We start from the raw sequence: 24,004 nt of genomic DNA, 5'->3' as shown, positions 1-24,004 counted from the left end.
TTAAGATGAGCAGGACAACGTGAAATCCAGAATGTTTGAAGAGAAAACTACCGCACAGGGGATTTAGCCTTTGTCTAAAATGGTGCAAATCTACATTCTAGTTAGGTCCTTCTCCTAGATCACAGGGAAAACACTACTTTCAAACTGGCCCAGTTCGGCAGGAAATACATTTTGTTCTGAGCTTTTTTGTAGGCATTGTGTGGCCTTCTGCAATGAGGACAGATCTTTCCTCGTGCCAAATGTCTCCCATTGTTTCTCTGCTGTCTCGTACTTGTCCACGAAACAATAAAAACTGCTTGCTATCCAGAAAGAAGCCAGACGGGGAATGATGTCTCGCTTTGATCTGCTATTTAGGACACACCAATCACAAGTGACAAACAAAAAAGCCACAAGTAGAGAAGGAGACTGTCTTGTTATAGCCCCACCTGTTCCTAGCTAATTCACCTGTTAGTTTCGTTTCTGCAGCCACTCAGCTAATGACATAGCCCTGGAATACATCTGCCTCACAGTCCTGGCACAGAGACTTCTCGGGGCAGTAGCTGACCCAGGTGATTCCTATCTGGGCGAGCCATGAGGAAGAGTAAGGGAAGAGGGGGATGCTGGGAAATGCTCAAGTAAGTTAGCTGGAACCCTTTTCTTCCTAAAGGCTATTTTCCTTCGTTCCAGACTTTTTTCAGTGTCTCACGAGTAGCTACAGTTCTCTGTGGTGGTAGAGACAGCCATGCTGAAGAATACTGCGTCCTTTATTAGCTGAGTTCTCACTTCCGTGGAGTTTCTGAGGACAGACTTTTCCCACACACGACCCAGAGGTAGCTTATTGGATGCAGAAGCTTCCTGATAATCGTTTTTCATTTCTGGAGAAAGAGACATTATAATGTCCTCAACTTTTCTATTGGTACAACCCACACAATGACGTTGTGTAGAGTGACATTGTCACACTGTACATTAGTAAACTGTAAAGCCACGTGTACAAGGTCAGACAGCTAAAGCCGTGGAACTGGAAGCTGGTACCCAGGGTAAGTGTTGTATACGAGGATCAACTCCTTCATTAAGCAGCGGTGTTCCTAAAGACTCATAAGGGAGGTCCTCGGACATGGCACTGTGGCTCGTCAGAAATTGAGTGCCATTTTCTCAGTCTTCTGACTTCTTGACACAGATCCAAGCTGAAGTTTTTTAATGCTTGTCTCAAAAGCTGGATCCAAAAGAACTAATTCTCCTTCAGTCCTGTGTGTGTGTGTGTGTGTGTGTGTGTGTGTGTGTGTGTAAAGAGAGAGAGAAAAACAGACAGAGAGACAGAAGACGACCTCACGTATCATTCCTCAGGCACAAGAGTCTGTCTCCTTGGAGTCCACCTGTTGGGTCCAGGTGATATTGATGCAGGGATGGGAGGGACTTTCATATTTAAAGAAACACCACTTCTATTAGCAAAAAATTGAAACCAGTTTCTGAAGGAGGCAAAGGATACAACCAGGGTGAACCCCACTGGGCTCTGCAATATTTTTTATAGTATTTTAAAATCTTCAAGTTTCTTTTGAAACAGGCTATGCTACATACTAATTCTCTCCTCTCCACCCTCCCTTTCTCTCTCTCTCTGCCCCTCCCTCTCTCTCCCCCTCCTTCCTTGTCTCTCCACCTCTCTCTCTCTCTCTCTCTCTCTCTCTCTCTCTCTCTCTCTCTCTCTTTCTTCTCTCTCTCTCTCTCTCTCTCTCTCTCTCTCTCTCTCTCTCGTCTCTCTACGTAGCCTTGGAAGTCCTGGAACTCATTATGCAGACAGGCTGGCCTTGAACTCAAAGATCCACAAGCCTCTGCCTCCAGAGTGTTGGCATGAAAGGTATTTTTCTGATCCTGGCAGAAAACTGAATTTGGTTTTCTCATCACATGACTTTTCAAGGTGAACCAAGGCCCTCCCATAGCTTTCATTCCCCATCTTCAAAGAGAGCCGCGTCTTTAGTGGTGAGACGCTCTAGTGGAATGCCTTTAAGACACGTGAGAGAATGTTCCCGAGTCTCCCAAGGAAAGGAACTAGTTAAAAGTGTTTCAGTTGGTCTCAAAAGATTCTAAGTTGGTAAGTAAATCCTGCAGACTTCATCTAATGCTCTCAAATATGTTCTCCCCACCCCCCCCCCAAAAAGAAACCCTTAGACAAGAACGACCGCAAAAGAATAAAGTGTCTGCAGTACTCAGTTACAAAAAGGGAAAAAGTAAAAGGATGATTTCAACCGTGGTAAGTTGAAGAAACTTGTAACCAGATACAAAGAGCTTGTCAAGAACTGTTCTTGGTTCCACTTCAGCTGCAATGCTCAAAGGCAAAGAAAAGCACAAGCACTGGTTTCAGTTTCCCATAGTGGCTATGGGAATTTCAGGAACTATATGATCACAGATACTTGGAAACTCATTACAAAATTAAAAATGTTCTGAAACTAACTTGCCGCTTGAGATGATCAGAATGTACCAAAAATGTGGGACTCTGACCCCTCCTAAGGCCTTAAAAGCAACAGCCACTAAAAATAAGACTTCTGGACAAAAATAAAATGCATGCCACAAACTCAATTAATGGAAACAGGACTTTGTCCTCCAAATCCCTGTTCATTCAGTTTCTTGACATCAGGGACATCCATGTCATTTCCATTCATTAAACTTATTCCTACAGTTTTTGTTCGTTTGTTTGCTTTTAGTTTTTTGAGACAGGGTTTCTCTGTGTAGCCCTGGCTGTCCTGGAACACACTCTGTAGACCAGGCTGGCCTTGAACTCACAAAGATCCTTCCACTCCTGCCTTCTGAGTGCTGGGACTAAAGGCGTGTGCCACCACACCTGGTTACCTGCACAATTCTCACAGCATAAACCACAGTCAAGGGCTGGAGAGATGGCTCAGAGGTTAAGACCATTGGCTGCTCTTACAAAGGTCCTGAGTTCAATTCCCAGCAACCATGTGGTGGCTCATGGCCATCTATGGTGAGGTCTGGTGCCCTCTTCTGGCATGCAAGCATACATGGAAGCAGAATGCTGTACACATACTAAATAAATAAATCTAACAAAACAAAACAAAACAAACAAACAAACAAACAAAAAACAGCCAAGAATGAGTCCTGCTGTGGTCTCAATAAATTGAGTTCAGTGCTCACCTTTTTGAAAGAATCAAAAGATTTATTTTGAGAAACAACCCTTCCTCATCTCCAGGTCTGCACTCTTTCACTGGGTCAAGAGGTTATCAAATAGTGTATGTAATGGTCTGTCCTGTCCCTTTAAGAGACAAGCCCCACCCCCACCCCATCCACTGAGGCAAGAGATCTTCCTTCTGCTTCCAACCTGGGTCTCTCCCTTTCTGTCTCTCCCCCACCCCTGAAGAGGCAGTTTCTGCCTCTCTTCCTTCTCCCCACTTCTCCAACCCCTCGTTTCTCTTTCTTCCTCTCTCTCTCTGCTCTTCTCCCTTCTCCCCTTCCCCTCCATAACCCACTAAATAAATACCCACTTTCTCTGCATGGCGCATCTCTGCCCTCACCCACCAAGCAGAGCAGCTCTCACCGCCACCGGGCTCCCTGCCTGGGATCCACTGGTTCTCATGGCAGGGAACCACAACAGCCTTTTACCACCGCTGTTCCTGTGGCCCGCTGCCCGCTGCAGCCACTTGGGAAATGGCGTCATTTTACTTTTACCATAACGGTGTGGGCTAGGATTGTTTTGGTTTATTCTTAAGTCCCTAGTACCTGATCTGAATCTGCCATAAAGGAGGTATGACAATGAATTTTTGTGAACCAATCTAAGCTATAAAAAAATGAAAGAACTCTAGACTAAAGCTGGTTTTCACATCTGGAAAAGAAAACACAGTGGGTGTGGTAGTCTGAATGTCACTGGCCCCCATAATCACACAGGAAACGGCACTATTAGGAGGGGTGACTTTATTGGAGTGGGTATGACCTTGTTGGAAGACATGTGTCACTGCGGGGTCAGGCTTTGAGGTGTCCTATGCTCAGGATACCACCCAGTTTCAGTAGACTTCCTTTGCCTGCAAGATGTAGGACTCTTAGCTACTACTCCAGCACCTATCTGCTTGCATGCCCAATACATCATGACATCTGAAACTGTAAGCGAGCCACCCCAATTACGTTTCCTGTATAAAAGCTGCCATGGTCATGCTGTTTCCTCACAGCAATAGAAACCCTAACTAAGACAGTAGACCCTTCTTTTTCAGTGGAGAGGTTATTGGTAGTAGAAAGGTTTGCCAGTTCTTATTGCCACGGTGGTCCCCCAGGTCAAAGCTGCTGGCAACTAGACTTTATTCCAAGCACCTAAGAGGCTCTTGGTTCATTAATCACCACAGGCAACTTCATGACCTGCTCCTGATGATCAGCAAACACTCCTGCCTCAGAAGTAGCAGTGAAAACTGACCAGTGATTGTACCTCTGTGCACACACACACAGACACACACAGTTGTGCACCCCCCCACATACACACAATGAGACCTTGACGTGATTTGTGGAATCTCTAGTAAAACCCATGAGTTTGGGTCAAACGAATGGGCAAAGCACAATCTGGCCATCACTCTCTGTGTGTGTGTGTGTGTGTGTGTGTGTGTGTGTGTGTGTATGCACTAGTGAGTATGCACAAATATAGATAGGCCCGAGATTAACATCAAGTATCTTCTTCAATCCTTCTCTACTTATTTTTGAGACAGGGTCTCTCAAGGAACCTGGAGCACAGTGGGTGAGCTAGGCTGGTTTGTCTGGAGCCCTGGGGACCCTCCTGCTTGACGGCAGGTGCATGTCACCATGCTGGGGTTTCTAAGGGGACTCTGGGGACTCAAATTCAGGTCCCTATGCTTTCACAGGCCCATTTTTTTTTCTTTAAAAGATAGTTTTAATTTTTATATACCTTGATGTCTTTTTCACATGTAGCTCAGTTATCCATTTATATATATGGCTACATTCTAATTTGCACACAACTTTAAGAAGTGTTTTTAACAAATCAAAACAAAAAACCCTCGACATTTCTGACTGATCTCTTGCCCTCTGGAATACATTTGAGTAGATATATGTTTTCCAAGAAGAATGAGAATTCTAAGCCTAAGAATGAGGAAAATTAAAAAATGTCAAAACAGACACCTTGAATATCTAGCTGAATCTATATTTAACCATTCATAGTGAAAGTAGAAGTTAGAAAACATTGCAATCTCCGGTAGATTTCCCAGCTAAGAACAACATCAAGACAGCATGGTATTTGCAACAGACCCCTCAGGTGCTAGCAAAGCTTCATCCTCTACAGAAGGAGTAGCTCTCCCTGACACATCCTGAAAGCGAAACGGACAGGATGAAACTGGACCAGCCTATACCAGAAAACCACCGCAAGCGCTACCAAGAACTGGAAGGATGACGGGGGTCCGCGTGAAAGCTCCCACTGGCTCAGGATCAGACAAACCGGACATAAAAAATGACAGCAGCCGTATAAGACACAAAAACACATGAGACAAACTCATGACTTACCTTTGATGGTTGCCAAGACTCTGGTCCATGATTATAAAATTGGTGAAGAATGGGGCTGGAGAGGTGGCTCGGCAATTAAGAGCACCAGCTGCTTTTTCCAGAGGACCTAGGTTTGATTTCCAGCACCTTTACATCCTGGGAAGCTCACAACCATCTGTTACTTGTTAGAGGGTCAGATGCCCTCTTCTGGCCTCAGTAAGCACCTAGCACACAGCTGGTGGGTGGACATAAATGCTGGCCAAACACCCCTGCACATAAAATTATTCTTTTAAATAAAACAAGATCTTGTTGCATTTTGAGAAACCAAGTAGTTGATATCCTCCCTCTCTCTCTCTCTCTCTCTCTCTCTCTCTCTCTCTCTCTCTCTCTCTGCCTCTCTCTGTTTTTGTTTTTTTTTTCAACAGTCTCGCTATGTAGTGCAGTCTAGCCTCAAGTCCAATCTTCCACCCTCTCACTGCAGATCGTTGATTACAGGCATGTGCTATTACGTTGAGCTGAAAAATTCCTCTTTGAAAGCTCTCTGATAAACCAATCTGCCTCTGTCTTAGGCTACTAAAGTAAATGGAATGATAGAATTACAAAACAACGCCTTCACAAAACTTAATAACCATCCATTTCCTGAACACATTGAAGATGTAGGCTGGGTCTAGTAGTGAGCCCCATAATCCCAGCTGCAAGGGTAGGCGGAGGAGGAAGGAGAATTGCTAATTAAAAGCTTGCCTGGGATTTCCAGCGCAACTTGCTTGCTAGCCTAGCACACCTGAGGCCTTGAGTTCAATTCCAAGATAGGATGATAGAAAGGGAGATAGGGAGGTAGGGAAGATGGATTAAGGAGGAATTCAAAATAGAGAACCCAAGCTGGTTAACATTTGAATAAGCAGTCCTTATATCCTGAAAAGACAGACAAACATTATGGCTTCTCTTAGGATGCAATAGGAACATGCTATCTATAGAACTGCATTTCTAGTCAATAGTCTAATAAATAGTACATTTATCAACTTACAGAACGTAGTGCTTGACAGAGGGATATGATAAATAGAACCATAAAGAGTCAGTCACATCCTGACTGTGGGGAATTCTACAAAGCCAATTATCCAATCTCTTCAGTTTAAAAAGTGGCATGAAATAGAACATGGGACTATGGAATAGGTTAAAAGAGACTGAGCCATAACAAACGCAACGGTTGACTCACAGCAGAAAAAGTCAAGAGGCAAAGGACCCTTTCTTTTTCCTGTAATATCTTGAGGAGATCTGAACACACATTTGACTGTGAACAGCCCACGATGGTACAGTTGTCAGATGCTGGGGTTTAACTGTTGGCTTACTTTGCTCTGAATTCAGTCTAGACTTCAGCTGAAGCCGCCTTCTTACTGGCTTCCCGGAGGCACTCGGTGAACACGAACCCAGCACAGGTTCACGGCACGAGACACGATTCTTCTTCCACTTGAAGAACGTCTTTACAGAACAACCCTCCCTCCCTCCCTCTCCCCTCAATCAGCCCTGCACCTCGGCCAGCTTCGGCAGCTTTCTCTAGCTCCCTCATTTCCATGAAGAAAGGTTCCTCCTAATAAATCTGACAAGACCATTTCTCTGAGAACCCCGCCGGAATACAGATTAGAAAAGCCGCACTTATGCACTCATTTTACCGCCATGACAATACCGTGGTTATTGTTATTGTTATTTAGTTCTCACTGCAGGAAAGTCATAAAGAAATATTTATAGAAAAAGAGACTTTAAGGACCCCAGGGAAAGTGGGTAGATCATAAAAATAAGATCAATAAATAACACTGAGATTTCCTGCACTTTTGTGTGTGTAGTGTCTAAAGGAAGATGTGATCAATCCTGAAAGCAGCTAAGGATGTCAAAATGAAGGGACATCTGAGAAATAAATGGGCACAGCCAGGAGGAGCCTGAGACAAAGACAGAACTGTGTAATTTGCAACCTAAAGTAGGCTTTGGAACACTCATGCTCTCTCTCTCTCTCTCATCTCTCCTCTCTCTCTCTCTCCTCTCTCTCTCTCTCTCTCACACACACACACACACACACACACACACACCAGGGAAATCCGAGAGAAGCAATGGAAAACTGGGAACTGAGTAATTTATCAATATTGATTCATTACTGAACAACGTGAAATATGAAATATAAGATGCAATATGGGAAGGACACAGGATTTAAGAACTCTCTGTGCAACTTTAATTCAGTAAAGCTAAGCATATACTAAAGCTTTCTTTCTTTTTTTCTTTTTTTTAACCAAATCTTATTTGTTGGTAATGGTAGCACAAATTTTTAATCCCAGCATTTGTGGGGTAGAGGCAGGTGGATCTCCATGAACTCAGTGCCACACTGATCTACACAATGAGTTCCAGGCCAGCCAGTAATTATACATAGTAGTACTCTCTAAAAACAGAAGTAAATACATTTAGAAAAAACAATTTAAGTTTATCTTAAAACACCATGTTTAAGAAACTAATGACCCCAAATTAAGTGTTTACCTTTCCTTACAGGAATGCCAACTCTGCATCTGTCACCAATAAGCCATGAGCTAGAAAAATGCCACCTGAGCTGGGCAGTGGTGATGCATGCCTTTAATCCCAGCACTTGGAGGGCAGAGGGAGGTGAATCTCATTGAGTTCAAGGTCAGACTGGTCTGCAAAGAGAGTTCCAGAACAGCCAGGACTACACAGAGAAATCCTGTCTTGGAGAAAAGGAAAAAAAAAAAAAAGGTGCCACTTGATTTTTCTGAACAAGAAAATTTGAAACTTTAGACTCCCTGAGAACCCCCACAGTGTCTGCATTGTACGTGCAAAACAAAACCTGGCACCCGTGAAACACTATTTGTTCCAATCAAGTTTTACAATTTGATAAGAATGCATGGTTGTTACTGAAACACCCTTCAGGAAATAGCCATTAAGAAAGAGAACCAAGGCCGGGCAGTGGTGGTGCACACCTTTAATCCCAGCATTTGGGAGGCAGAGGCAGGTGGATGTCTGTAAATCTGAGGCCACCCTGGTCTACAGAGCAAGTTCCAGGGCAGGGTCCAAAAGTTACACAGAGAAAACCTGCCTTGAAAAACAAAAAAAAAAGGAAGAAAGAAAGAAAGAAAGAAAGAAAGAAAGAAAGGAAGAAAGGAAGGAAGGAAGGAAGGAGGAAAGAAAGGGAGATAAAAAAAGAAAGAAAGAAAGAAAAAAAAAGAAAGAAAGGAAGAAGAAAAAAGAAAGGAAGAAGAAAAAAGAAAGAGAGAAAGAAAGAAGAAAGAAAGAAAGAAAGAAAGAAAGCAGAAAAAACAGGAAGAAAATAAAAAAAAAGAACGAAAGCACGCAGGACGAAGAAAGAAGGAAGAGGCAGAAGGAAGAATCACCTAAATAAAGACAAAAACAAACGAAGAAAAACAAAAAAGAACGGCAGAAAAAAAAAAACGAAAAGGAAGGAGACGAAAAAAAGAAGAACTAAAGAAGGAGACGAAAAAAGCCAGGAGCAGAAAAAAGAAGGCAGAATCAGAAAGGAAGAAAGAAAGAAAGGAAGGAAGGAAGGAAGGAAGGAAGGAAGGAAGGAAGAAAGGAAGATGAAAGAGAAGCAAGATTCTGTCGTCCGTCCAATTTCCTGGACTTTGAAGAATGCACCTGATTTCCAATGACAACACTATACTAATGGGACACGTCCAGCTGCCAGAGCCTGTGTGAGGAGGATTTACTGATAATGTCTTTATCAAGGAAAGAAACAAAGAAAAGACTAAAATTCACATCATTTTCTTTAGACAATAGGTCTAAAACAAAGCAAACGACAATGACAAAGACAGAAATCTTTGCTTTGATCAACACATGATTTCACCCGCCAGGATTACCTGAAGCCTTTGGTAGACAAATGACTGGACTTTACCCTCTGAGTTCCTAATTCAGGTGTTGGGTGGGGCCAAAGACTTGTATTCCTATTAAGTTCCTAAGAGAGAGTAATGCCTGTCTGGTGAGAAATACCAAGAACACAGGCCAAACACTTTGTAGGGCAGTGGTTACAGACTTGAGTCTACAGATCAAAGTCCTGTAGTCAAATGCAGGAGCTTTGTGAAGTCTGCGAAGGGCCCCTCCTGCAAGCCTGCTCACAGATTGGGAAGAACCAAATACGACTGTTTGGAAAGCAGGGAGCACACACAGAGCCATTCCAAGGCCGCCAGTAAGCATTGGCGTTTTTAAGGTCTCGTTCTGTGAAGACGCCCGCCGACCCCACTGATTTCAGTAGGTGATCCTGAGCATGAGGGACATCCTCATACTTTTCATTACTTACCATTGCTATCTGCCGTCCCTGAACGCGGAGCCTTCGACGTCCCACCTAAGGGGAAGCTTTCCAGCTCTCCTTAATGCTAGCTAATGAGTGTTTTCTTATCAAAAGCAATTTTCTGATTCTTCCGCCTGGATTCCTTACCTCTGAGCGACAGCTTTGCTAACCCTTTCCCACTACAAAAAACAGTAAAAGAAATCTAATACCTTCCTATCCATTTTTCTTAACAATTGCCTTCTATAAAGTTAAAATACCCTACGGTGACAGCTTCTACCGCAGGTTAACCACAAGAGATAGTTCAGATTTTAAAGGATGACAAACATTTCTCCGGCTAGAAGCCTGTAACATAAATATGTGCTTAGGCCCCTCAGAACGTCTAAGTAAGAATACCAGCCAACTATTAATTGAGGTGATATAGCAAATAACAGTATATTTTAACATGGGAAAAAGCAGACGTTATAATAACCCCTTTTTTCACGGCTATAAAGTAAAAGCTCAATTATTTTTTTACTTCATTGATTTCTTTTTTTTTTCACACTGCATTCCCAATACAGAGCGCCTTTCCCTTTGTTTAAAGGCATTAACAACGGCAGGGTAACTCCTTAACATTGTTCTAGAACCAGTACCTAGCATGTATGAGCGACAGACACACATTACTGCTCTCTCACAGAAATCTTCGGTGACAGCAAAACTGTATCCAGCCCATGATGAAGAAAAAAATTTTGCTTCCTAGCTTTCTTGCTATCCCACTAGACATAAATAAATAAATTAATAAATAAATGGATGCAAAGGTCATTATTACCAGCCCCATGTGTTTGACATGAAGGCTTAACATCATGTCATTGTTCTGAAGGGCAATGGTAAAATGTGAAGAGGCAGAGAAAGTGGAGACCCGGGGTCAGGGACCAGAGGAGCCTTCAGCTCGGCAGCTAACAAAGGTTGCACGCATGCTTGCGCACGCGCGCGCACACACACACAGTAAATCTGGAACTAAAAAACCTTTATATCTCAGATATAAAGGTTTCTGTTTCAATGACGATGACGAGATCTCTGCGTCTGAAGGAGGGCGAAGAGGGGTGCACGGGAGAGCTTGGAGGGAGGAAAAGGAATGGAGAGATGTTGGGATTATTATAATCTCAAAAAAAATAAAAATAAAAGAGTGAGGTCGTGCACAAACTTTTTCACTAGGCGTGCTAATTAGAGGAATACCTTGACAAGGATGCTGATGCATGTTAAAGACATGCGGTATTACTGAGATCTGATGCATGTTAAAGACACGCGGTATTACTGAGATCTGATGCATGTTAAAGACACGCGGTATTATTGAGATCTGGGGAGAGTTCTCTGGGGCGAGAGGGGCTAGTTAGCTTGTGCAGGCGGACAGAGAATGACACCTTAGCTAAAAGGTTATGTAAACCATTTGCTGGAAAAACAAAGACTAGGTTTTTACATTCCCGAACCCTACTATCTGTTTTAAGCTACTTGAGAGCTCAAATTCTTCGCACGCCATCAGATTGCGTGACAGTTCCAGCTCTGAATTAATAAATCATTTCTGTAGTTTTGGAATGCAAAAGAACTTTTTTTCAGCCACAACTGAACCTACTTAGCCAAATAAATAAATAAATAAATATTAAATAAAAAAATGACCATTAGTGAATCCTGACCTTAACCCTGTTATTTCTTAATGTTTTATTTCTTCTTAAACAATATAAAGACTTTTGAAGTACCACTATCATTTTAGTATAAGCTGATCACGATGATATCCTATAACTTTAAAATAAACTCCTAATGAGAATTCCACTAATATATAGAAGGAAAAAAAAACAATTAGCCAATGTTGAAAAGAAATGAAATGTACTTTTTATTGAGGATTCATTTTTTTTTTACATGCAAAGCTTATTCTAAAAGTGAATCTGTATTGAGTTGACCCTGTCACGAAAGAAGTCCACACATGGGAAAAACCAAAGCTGTTTACACAAAACTTCATTCCAATTACTCAATCCAGATAATTTTCACTAGTATTTGGGTTCAGAACTTCTGATCTTAACCAAATAGTAAGTCTAGCTAGCTTGTGACTTTTGCTGGTAGTGCTTCTCAAATTTAAAGAAAAAAAAAGTTACATGAGAATAAAATCCCTACAGAGTGAAGCCAAATTTTTTAAGGAGTAAACTAACAAAAACAAAAACGAACAAAAGCCCCACAACAATAACAATAAAATAACAAAACAACAAAAAAGGTCAATACACTCAATTTGGCATGCAGAAGGAAAACCAAAATAAAACAAGGCAATCCATGTCCATCATGAGGTTGCCATTTACATTTTAATTACCAGAATGACTGACATCATAAAAACTGCAAGTCAGATAGAAGACGGCATAGTCAAAAGGAAACCAGTAATCAATATTGTGTAAGAAATACTAATTTGAGGATAACCGACCAAATCCATTTGAATATGACCAACACTTCTGTGGATGGGACAGGAACTTCATTCTTTTTACTTTGTGACATTTCTAAAAAATTAATTAAAATTCATTTATTTATATGTGCATTGGTTCTTTGCCTGCATGTATGTCTGTGTGAGGGTGTCAGATCTTGGAGTTATAGACACTTGTGAGCTGCCATGTGGGTGCTGGAAATTGAACCCGGGTCCTCTGGGAGAGCAGTCAGTGCTCTTAACCGCTGAGCCATCTTCTCAGCCCCTTTTTTGTGACATTTCTTACTGATCTTTTCCTAATGTATAGTTATATTAAAATACAGTAAGATACTTCCCAGTATGCACCAGTTTCTTCCCTTTCCTGATCAGAAATGTTGGAGCAAAAAACTCAGTACCTATCAACTAGACCAGACAGACAAGGGATAGATAGTGATGAAGCCTATCTGGAACCAGCCATTCAGACTGGACAGACTAATGCCAGCTAAAGCTGTACCTCCCGCTGCTGGTGCACACTACACGGACTATACTCTGCTAGAATTAGCAGATGCCCACTTCAATGTCTGCTTGAAATGCACATGAAAATCTAATACCAAACAGACTTATATGTCACTACTTGATTTGGGATCAGGGTGAAGATGCAACCTGAACATGTTTGGAATTATAGCTAAGCAAAAAAATAAATTTAAAACAGGCCTAGGCAGAGGATCATGACATTGAGGTTGGTCTGGATAATAGTGTGAGTCTCAGGCCGGCTTGGGCTATAAAGGGAGGACCTTAAAAATTCAAAACAAAGGACAAATATTGGCTTGGGTTTTCTTGAATAAAGATTTGTCTTATTTTCACATTTACTGTAAATGTGTCTCTCGGTGTGTGCACGCATGTGCGACACATTAAACATCTAGAAATCAGAGGAGCACTCGAGGGAGTTGGGTCTCCTTCTACCACTGTATGGGTTCTGGAGTTTGAAGCCTGGGGCTTGCCAGTGTTGGGAGGAGGAGTTTCTCCAAGGCAGGACATCGCTGGCCCTGGTTCAAGTCTCCCAAGCACAGGATGATAGCATCGCCATCTCCACAGCAAAGAGCAAGTGACCAGCATGGAGGGAGGGAGCGCCTTTGGCAAGAGCTGACCAGAAAACTGCTGGATATTCCTAGGGTTCTGTTTTCAGTTTAAAGGGACGAAAAGCATCACACCATTTTCAGGTACGTATTGTTAGTTAAAATTCTTATGCATAAGATGTCCCATGGAATGCACACACTGTGGTACAGCACTTAGCCTGGAATCTGTGAGATTCTGGGCTTAATCATTGGTACCACAGAGAATAACAGTAACTATAACTTAACAATTAAAAAAGGATGCCCTTGAGTTCCAGTATAAAAGAACTGTGCTGGTGCACACCAGGAATGGTTTGGATGCAGATGTGGGTGCTGGACACTAATTTTAACTTCAAATGTTTGTTCTTTTGCATTTTGTGTGTTTTCTCTAATGCAAAGTTGGTGCACCTAGGTTCATATCGTCCAGTGAGGACACATGACTAAATCCTGGGGGAAATCTGAAACGGCCTGAACAAAGGTAACAGTGCTAATTAATACTGAACGTCTCTCTCGGGTTGCTGGAAACCACACAGCCCTCCCCCTTCCCCTTCTAACACAAGTGCCTTACAGCAAAGCCACCAGGACATCTGGAAAGAAGGAGATGTGTAGCAATTTTCAGTTCTTGTCGGCATCGGAAAAGCCCACTATGCTCATTTGAGGCATAATGAAGTTATTGTTTTAGAAGAACTCTGTGTTCTGTGTTATGGTATTACAGGTATGAACCACTGTGCCTGGCTCTAAGTCACAAATGACTGGTGAGCCAAAATTGGCTATAAGTCTTGCTTTAACATTTTATAGAAGTTCAATTTAAAAATAAATTGAATTGTAGATCATATGTCTTTTTCAAAAGCGTGTAAAAATCTGTATGTGGAGTAAATACGTATTTTAAGGAGCTAGGGGAAGGGCTCCAACGGAAGGCTCTGCCTAACTGTACAGGTTCCTGTAGTTCTGCCTAAGGATGTGCACACCTGCGAGTATTGTTAAAAAAGAAAAAAAATATGTGCTGAAAAGAGCTCCAAATTAGCCAAATGGGGCAAACTTCAAAACAGCTCAGTTTTTAAAACTTTCATAGCTGCTTTAAAAAGTGAAATTGTTTCTTTACATACAGATTAAAAAGGAAATTCAAACTATCTTATTGAAAAATCAATATACTACTGTATTTTAGGGTTGGCTATTGACAGCATTTTTACAACATCTAAAGGTAAGCGAGGAATAAGGTAATGAAGATACTTGTCACAGGCCTAAGGACGGCCAAAGAGAGAGTACCTCGCGGCCAAGGGGTTCACAGAGTCTGGCGTAGTACCTTATGCGTGGGCCTCCCTGCTGGGCAGGCCAGGGGACCTAAGTCAAAGGAGGAAATGTAGGAGAGAGAGTTCCAGCGCCAGTGACTTCAGTGGGAAATACAGGCAGAAAGAGAGAGCAGAGCCAAGGGACTCAGGACCGGCAGGCGAGCAGCAGCAGAATTCTGGAAACCAAGGCCTAAAGTGGGCCTCTCCAGGAGCTGGTGTTTCTGTTCCTCCAAGGGTACGGTCGATCTGTAACTTCTGGGGGTGAGGAGTGGGAAAACCCTTGTGGCGAATAAAGAGACTTGTAGAAGATTGCATCTATATGGATCGCTCCTCCTCCTTCCCCCGATTGTCTTGTCTTATCTTGTTTTCCCAGCAGCGGATAAATGAATGGATTTTGTTAAGTGGAGCAAAAGGAGCCGGCAGGGCACCCAGTGGGGCTTTACCATGTTCAGGTTCTGAACTGAACTCTGATGAGCAGGCAGTCTGCCTGAAAATCACCTAGCCAGCCACTCAGTGGCAGAGTGCCTGCCGGGTTCAGCCCCCAGAACCATTACAAAGAGGGAAGAGAAAGGAAAGAGAGTCAACTGCAGGTATCCATGTGTTGAGGGAGGAGGAGGGGGTCCCAATACGAAAACACAACACAAAACAACCCTAGATACAAGGATACTGAACAGGAGCCAACTTTATTTTTATAAATCTTCAAATATGGTCTCTTTAGGATTTTCAGTATTAGGAAGCAGGAGCCCTTGGGACATGGGACTGTTCTCTCATGAGGAAAATTGCATCCCAGTGCCTCTCCAAGTCAGGAAATCAGCTGAGCTATTCTGCTTATCAAATGTATAAATATTTTTAAGTGTGGAAAAATATTTCGGTTCTGATTTTGAAGCACATGCTATTAAAGGCATCGATTTTCTTCAACACTGAAATTGTATACAACTCGAGACCTCAAGGATAAGCAACTTTTTAAATATCCCATATTTACTGATAAAACCTAAAGCCATAAAAATGATACGATAGTACCTACATAAGAAACTATACATTAACTGTTTTTTTCAGAAGTAATTGAAATTTTTCAAAATTCAAACACAAAATAGTAAATTTTCACTTACTATAACACAGTTCAAGTATTCTCTTAAGTTTACATTTAACCAGCTAGAACATATTAAGTAACTCTATAAAATCGCTTTCCTTTCAAGATTACCGCTATACAAAATAGTGTGTCTATCACTACTCAGAATCATTCGAGCACATGGAAAGAAAGACGACCGCAGAGAGGTCTTTATGAGCAAGTATTAACACACAGAAGACTGCACACATTAGTAATAAAGCATTTGTAGGCAATTCCCCAAGTACTTAAATTCATGTAAACAAAGACTAGGCATATTCCTGTAGGGAAAATATGTACTAACCTAGATAAAATATAGGCAAATGGTTGCTACTTTGAACCATATATTACTGGGATATCACACAAAACCAAGAGACATTACCTTATCCTTTTTAAAAACTAAAAATGTTACGAATTTGTGAAACACAGGTTGATATTTTTTTAAGGCTAATAATGAAAAGGAGTAATTTTGCAAACCAGTATCCATCTGTTGTCAGAAATAAATACAGTTATCTCAATGTATTGCTTCACGGGAGCGCATCTTCTCTGCCTTAGCCACGACATTCAATCAGTAGTTTAAAAACATTCTCCACACCGAGCCTTGAGTCTTCTACCTTGTCAGCTGCCCGACAACTTTCAAAAGAGTTTTATTCTCCTGCTTGAGCTGTTCATTTTCGTCTTCTATGTCATCTAGGTCCTGGGGAGAGAGAAATCAATTTAAAAATACTGAAAAACGTTCTAAAGGAGACTTGAAATAAAAATAAAACACAAAGATAACTCATTCACCAATGGATTTTAAAGTAATAAGTTCTAAAAATTACACGGACTATGCTCTAACGTTACTTGACTGGGCCAATTCTCCTGGAACACCCAGTTTTTCAAAACCAGCCAGGAGTCAAGGTTTTAAAATTGTGACACCACACACACACACACACACACACACACACACAAACACACACACACAGTGTGTTCCCTGTGCTAGAATTCTAGCCACAAATACATAGCCATATAGCCCGTACTAAAACCATAGTAAGTTTTAGTTATGAGAAATATCAGTTGAAGGAAGAGTAGACACAAAGACTTATCTTTGCAGTTTAGAATATTAAAACTTGACAGAGTCCACCTGCATGACAAGAGCCACACAGCTGCAGGGTTGTCGTGAGCGTACACTTTGTCGTTGGACAATTGGGCACACGATTAAAGCGTTAGCAAAGTCAGAATTTGCATCTATTCACAGACTGAACAAACGCTAAGAAACAAGTCTGTTCAAATTGTGATAAAAATGAGGTTTCTAAAATTACTTCAACTGAGATCCGCCTAAATTTAAATGAAATGATAAAATACATTCGTGCAGCATTAAGCAATACGCTTGAAAAGGGCTCCTAAAATTAAAACTGTTAAAACACATTCATGAGTCACGACTGAATTACAAACTTAGTAGGGAAGCGGCTTTCTGCTTATTTTTAATGCTCTAGGTGTCTGAGACAGCACAAACACATCACGGGCATCACAAATATTTGCCGAGCCTCTTAAACTGAATTCCAGCACAAATAAAGGCATGCTTATAGTGGATCAAGATGAAAGACTACATAAGACCCAAGTCAAATACTGGCCCAGCCAACAGCGACACGCAACCTTGAGCAAGCATCAAGTGGGGTGCCCCTGTCCTCACCCACAACTTGCAACCATCTCCTCCAAGCTGCATTAGAAGACGCTGGAACTGAAGTCCCCTCCTTCGGTGTGGCATATGGGATCAAACCCACGGCACTGCCCGATCTAGGCAAGCACTTTACCATTTAATTATTTTGTGGTTAGGACTGGATTAGGGGACCAAGCCTTGTCTCCCTGAAGTAAACCTTTCTTTCTTCCATCCTCTAAAATCCTCCAAAAAAGCAGACCAATGGCATCTCTTCTCCTCACAGCCCCCTGAGTAGATGCTTCCAACTTCAAGCAGGAGGGACATTCTAGGGCTGAACAATTCTTAAGTGTTGTCTGAAGATAGGGTGAGAAACTCGGCTTATGGTATGAAACTAGAGGTCGCACCATTAATGGCTGCTTTATTAACTGAAGAGCAAACCCTACAAGGCAATGAACAGGTTTTCCACCCTCCCATGCTTTCATCCAGCTACTCAAAACACAAAACGAAACAAACAGAAACACACACACAAACAACAACAACAACAAAAAGACTTACTCTGTTTAACAAATCGATCTCTTCCTTGAGTTTCCCGATCATTTCCTCTTTGTCTTGCATCAGTCTCAGAAGCCTGAGGTTTTCTTGCCTTTCTCTGGCTATTTCCTAGTAAACACAGATCACAAAGCATTAACCGGGAGCAGGTTGCTCAGAGTATTTTTAAATGACCAACACCCATCATTCACAGCTCAGGACTGCAGACATTGGCCAAGACCCTTTCAGCCACATCAGATACAGAAGACATGCCTGTGACAACAAATGCCACCTCACCCCTTTGTCAAGGAAAGGGTATCTGCATACTTTTTAAAAGAACAATATTGAAAACATTTGTTGATGTGGATGTCCTTCCATTTATGTGTTGCTTTTATTGGTTAATGAATAAAGCTGCTTTGGCTTATGGCAGGGCAGAATATAGCCAAGCTGGAAGAGATAAAGAGAGTGGGTGGAGTCAAGGAGACGCCAAGTGGCTGCCAAAAGAGACAGATGTAGAACCTTACCAGTAGGTCACAGCCTTCTGGTGATACATAGATGAATAGAAATGGGTTAATTTAAGATATAAGAGCCAGGTAGGAATACACCTAAGCTTTAGGCCAAGTAGTATTGCAATTAATATAGTTTCTGTGTGATTATTCAGGTCTGGACAGCTGGAAAACCAATGTGCAGGCTCTGTTTACAGTTTGTGAATTAAAAAGGGAAAGGTATTTGTGGCTGTCATTGTTTTCCTTTAAACAACTATTTACTGGGCATGATGGACCATACTTACAGTTAGGAGTTGGGAGTCTGAGGCAGGAGGGCAACCTGAGTTCCATAACAAGGGTGGAGGCAGAGAAAGAGGCATTTTCTTTAGTGGTGTAATCATTAATAAGATGCCCGTGAGCCTGTACACAACCCCAAAGCAACTCATTGGGACACACACAGAAGTGGGGCTAGCTGGGAAGAGCATTAATGGGAGTGGCAGGGGGCGATGAAGATGCATGTATAGTGCGAATTCAAATTGGTCTTAATAATAAATCTCAAAGCCAGCTATCGGGGGAGAAAGCTGAAAGACCAGAGATGCAGAATGGCCAGTCACTAGAGTGTTCTTACCTCTACCAACAGTCAGACCGAAGGGGCAATCCTGTCCTCAGACTGCATTCTCAGACTGACTGAGACGGCTCTGTTCCTCAGACTGCTCTGAGCTCCTGTCCCCTCCTGCTTTATTGTCCTCTCTCCACCCAGCCACATCACCCCGTCTCTCTCTAGTGCTGGGATTAAAGGCGTGAGATCCCAAGTGCTGGGATCACCTTTGTGTGAGCTGTGTTTCTCTTTTAGACAGATTCGATCTCACATAGCCCAGAGTGGCCTTGAACTAACAGAGACCTGTCTGCCTCTGTCTCCCAAGCGCTGGAATTAAAGGCATGTGCCACCATCCCCTGGCCTCTAGTGGCTTAGTTCTGCACTCTGATCTTAAAACACAAACAAAATATCACTACATACAAGTGACCGACATACATTATGTTCATATACGAAATGCCATAATGAATCTTGTTAGTAAAAATAAAATCTAATAAAAAAGAACCACCTAGGGGATTAAAAGCGCACATCCTTGGGTATGCTTATATGGAACAAAAGGGGAAGAAGGGAGTGCAGACAAGCACTTGTTCCTCTGTTTCCTATCAGCCAGGAGCTGAGCATCTCTGATGATGTCTGTTGCTTCACCGAAGACCAGAAACAACAGGGCCAGTGACTATGGATTGTAATTCTAAAACCACGAGGCACGCACGGTAAGTCTCCAAAAGAAACGAGGGACAACAATAAACCTCTACAAAGTGCCTCACACAAAGAACAAACAGGCCGGGAAAACACTGTGTGCGTGACATAATCCAGTCATAAAGACAAAGGCCACATGTCCTTTCTCATTCCTAGATCCCAACTTTTAATGTATGCAAACAAGGGTGTGAGAGTTGGTATAGGTTATGAAATAGGTATCAGATCATGAGAGAGAGAGAGAGAGAGAGAGAGAGAGAGAGAGAGAGAGAGAGAGAGAGAGAGAGAGCGAGCAAGAGGCATTTTAAAAAAGTAAGGGAAGATGGCATGTGGGAAGAAAAGCTACCACAGAGGGGAGGGTACAGGGAGGAAGGGAGAATAGCAGGGGAGAGTGAGAAGAACAAAAACACAAATTTTCAGCCGGTTGTGGTGGCGCACACTGGTAAAATTTGCTGAAGGAGGCAGAGGCAGGAGGATTATGAGTTTGAGGCCAGCCTGGGCTACCCAAATTTTCATTAAAAAAATGCCATAATGGATACTATGTAAAAACGCCATGATACTATGAAGCTAATAAAAATGATTTTTAATTAAATTTTTAAAAAAAGAGAGAGAGAAATCTTTATCTAGAGGTTTTTGAATTCAGGGCCTCCAGCCAGGTGTTTTATACACCTATGATCCCAGCACTTGGGAGGCGGAGGCTGCCAGGTCAGGTCTAAGATTACCATCAGTTAGCTGCACTGTATGCCTGAGACCCTGTCTCAGTAAAGCACAGACAAACGAAAGACCTCAGGGCCTCCGCGCAGAGCTGGAAGGGTCTCAGAGAAAGCAGCCAGCTACCCACAGCTATTCAAGGCTGCCAGATGCCGGCAACCAAGCCCAGCTCTTCTCGAACCTCCTAGAGTCTCTCAGAGGAACTTACGAAAAAGCAATAATGTGTGGTCTCTAAACCCTTAAATTTAAATAATGATTCCAATTAGAAGCGGGTGCAAGCTTCAATGTAACCTACAAATAACCACTGGGCCAGTAGTAAATTATATAAATCTCAAGATGATCTTAGTATCACAGAAAGTGACCTCCGTTCATGAAAACAAAACATATTTCAACCGATTATTTCAGCACCATTATCGATTTTAGATCAATGTCCGCGGGACACAGCTGAGATTCTGCAGTTCGTAACTTCATGGGGGCATTTGACTTACTATAGAAACATCTGTAAGCAAGTTTATCTTATTCCTATGTGAAAATGGTTCAAGCACCAAATGCGGGCCTAACTCGGAATCCCCGAAAGCTACATTTGCACTCGGTTCAGATAGGGCAGCGCATGCAAGTGCAGACAGCTGAGCTCTCACGGACACTGCTCCTCATGCTACAAGACTCGACAGAAGAGGAATGGCTACCGGACTGAGGAGTCCGAGAAGCCTGCCTCATTTCTAAAGTGGACAGAAAAGCAGCAAGGAAACCAGGAAACCCCTAATCACTGCGTCTAGGAGCTAATGCACAAGACAGCGAGTCAAAGTTGCTCCTGGAGTAGAACCAAGTATCTCACCCCCTGCTAGTGCCCCCCCCCCTCCTGTTATCGGGCACAATGCCATGAAACTGAGAGAAAAATGCTAAGACGTGTTCATTTTATTTTGAATAATTTTTCAGTCATACCTTTTCGAGATCTTCAATTCTCTTTTCCAATGTGCTACTGGAGGCAAAGCTGCCCGCCATGTTGGCATCTCTGCTGTGCCTGTTGAAGCCACCTCTGTCTGGTCGGGGATATCGACTGGAGGCGTCATCTTCTGGGGCAGTGCTTGTGCTGTGGAAATAAAAGTGGGTGCTTTATATACATCCCCAGCACTCTAGATGAAAAAAAGCCAAGGCGGTTTTCTCTTCAGTCTGAACAATTCACTCCCTGAGGACACACACGACGTATCTACAGCTGGAGAATCTAATCCTCATCCCAACACAATGGGGGTAAATGTATAAAAGCACATGAATTCTCTGGGCTAACAACCAAGTGGCTGTTAGTGTCAGGTACAGTTCCAGGTACTGAAGATGTCTATAGCAACCACAAACACGGGCTGTCCTTTCAACAGGGAATATGGGAATATTGTACCAGGTACAATATGGTAATGACCGCCCACTACTCTTTAGTCAAGGCTAAACACATCAGAGACCTGAACTGAATGGAACGGGTCTTTTAGACCACCTACAGTGAAAATTCACTTCTTATCTTTTGTTTGTTTGTTTTATTTTTTGAGACAGGGCTCTGTGTAGCCCTGACTGTGCTTGAACTTAGAGATTCACCCACTTCTATCTCCTTAGTGCTGAGATTAAAGGGGCAGCGCACAACGCCCGTCTGCGCCTCCGCTCTATGTACTACCATACAGTTCAGAAGCTTCAGGCAAGGGGCTGGAGGTTGAAAGACACAAAGACTCATACAGAGACAGACAGACAGACCTCTAGGTCACTGGTAAGAAGCCCTTTATTCAATAGCACCACGGAGGCTTAGATACCCAACAGTCAAGTGGGCCAACAGGTGAAAACCTTATCCTCTGATCCTCAAAGCCAAGGCAACACGTGCTCGTGAAGCAGAGCTGGTAAACAACTTTGACACAGCCTTTAGTAACTCAAATCAGAAGGAAAGTAAAGATCTCTAGCAGGGAAGAGCAGCTGGAGGCCAGGACTCCAAATGGTCCCAACATAAAGGTGTACACCACCAATAATGTCTGGATTATATTTTCTTTTTAAAAATGCTTTTTATTTTCCAAGTTCAATGTCTGGTTAAATCCAAAACTTAAATTGAAATATAATTAGAACAATAATAAAGAAAAGAACTGCCTAAAGTTGTGTATTTCCAGCTGAAAGTTTGTATTACAGGCACTTCTTATATGCTGGTAACTTAATTACTCATACTGCAAACTTAGCCAGCACTCACTTAAATTAAATGCTTACAGTTGATTAACAGCACTTGTCCCTATTTAAAGAATTCCATGCAACAAGCTTTACTTTGATCTATTGTCTCCTACTACATAAAAATTACTCCCAAAGTGAGTTCCAGGATGTCAGGGATACACGGAGAAACCCTATTTGAAAACAAAACAACAACAGCAAAAAAAAAAAAAAAAAAACATTGATTGAAAAATCTATAGGTTATGCTTTTAAAATTTTTGTTTCCAATCTTCCATAGTAGCCACTTGAAATAGTTTATATATAAAATTATTGCAAAATCTAAAGTAACCTTCAGAGGAAAAATGGATCCCTGGTGTATGAACTTGCCACTCAGAGATCTTTGCAACCTGTCTGATTTTAGGGATCTGATGGTAATTTTTGAACACGCAATGCCACAGCAACCGCTGCCTTTGTCGATTATGCTAACTTAGGAGCCCTAGAAGGCAAGCTATGGAAGCTTTGCCCTATAATTTCTACCCCTTTTTTTTCTTTGATCTTATCAGCCACTGACAAACATCTGACATTCCTTCCTTGCACAAAAGGTTAAGATAATTAAAAAAGAGAGAAGTGGGGAGTGGGGTTGTGCTGGGAGCCAAGTAAGTCTCTGGCGCATATTTATAAAGCTGGCGGCCAAACTGCGTTCTTATCTTGCAAAAACAGCCAAAGTTCATCCTGAAGTTCAAATACTCCGGACTGAAATTTTCCCTTTGAAAGCCAATGTATAACCACTTAGCATACAAGAGTCGATTAGCCTGGATGATAAGATCAACCCCGAGCTAACAGTTTTCAGGAGTCTCAGACTGAAAACATTACTGGTTATTCCCCAGTGCCTTTAAGTGGACTTCTACGAATTGGGTCGAAGGAGTTCGGCTCACACAGCAAGGCTTTCTCAAAGGACAAAGTACCGCTTACGTTCTCAAGCAGGCAAGCTCCTTCTGCGTCTTCTGGGTGTGGCCACTTTGTCCCTAATCACAGTGGGGGATTACAAAAGCAAAGCAGAACTGCAAACTACGCATAGCCTCCTTTTAAAATTCATGTATTTTACGCGAGTTGCATCCATCAGCAATGAGGCTGAAAAATAACTTGTGCCAATAATCAACGTGCTCATCGCCTATGGACGCTGTCTTGAGAGCTGACGGTCTCAAACACTGTCTTGATTCCTAATAACACGCAACTTCCCATGGTTCCCTTACCAACCTTCGCACTTTGCAGACCTGACTAGTCTATACCCTATGCACTATGCTTACCTGACTAGTCTCCCTACACACTATGCAGACCTGACTAGTCTATACCCTATTCACATATCGGCGTAAGCGATGATCATAGGCGTATAGAGGTCAGAGGAGAGGATCGAGTGTCATTCCTCAAGCACGGTCACATTTATTTACTTACTTAAAAAAACTGAGATAGTCTACAAGAGCTAGTTCCAGGACAGGCTCTAGAAACTACAGGGA

The 24,004-nt window shown here is 42.3% G+C and overlaps 1 protein-coding gene across 1 annotated transcript in view; it reads right to left on the bottom strand.

The window, feature by feature from the left end:
• Window positions 1-11,591: 11,591 nt before the first annotated feature.
• The window catches only part of Pawr (pro-apoptotic WT1 regulator), an 80,140-nt gene continuing 67,727 nt past the window's right edge, over window positions 11,592-24,004 (bottom strand). Inside the window, 3 exon segments of the mRNA XM_038314868.1 lie at window positions 11,592-16,370; window positions 17,868-17,972; window positions 21,267-21,414. Coding sequence (XP_038170796.1) covers window positions 16,284-16,370; window positions 17,868-17,972; window positions 21,267-21,414 — 340 coding nt within the window. The 3' untranslated portion in view covers window positions 11,592-16,283.

The sequence above is a fragment of the Arvicola amphibius genome, chromosome 17, assembly GCF_903992535.2.
Source record: "Arvicola amphibius chromosome 17, mArvAmp1.2, whole genome shotgun sequence".
Classification (NCBI taxonomy): domain Eukaryota; kingdom Metazoa; phylum Chordata; class Mammalia; order Rodentia; family Cricetidae; genus Arvicola; species Arvicola amphibius.
This window is presented reverse-complemented; position numbering and strand designations above follow the sequence as displayed.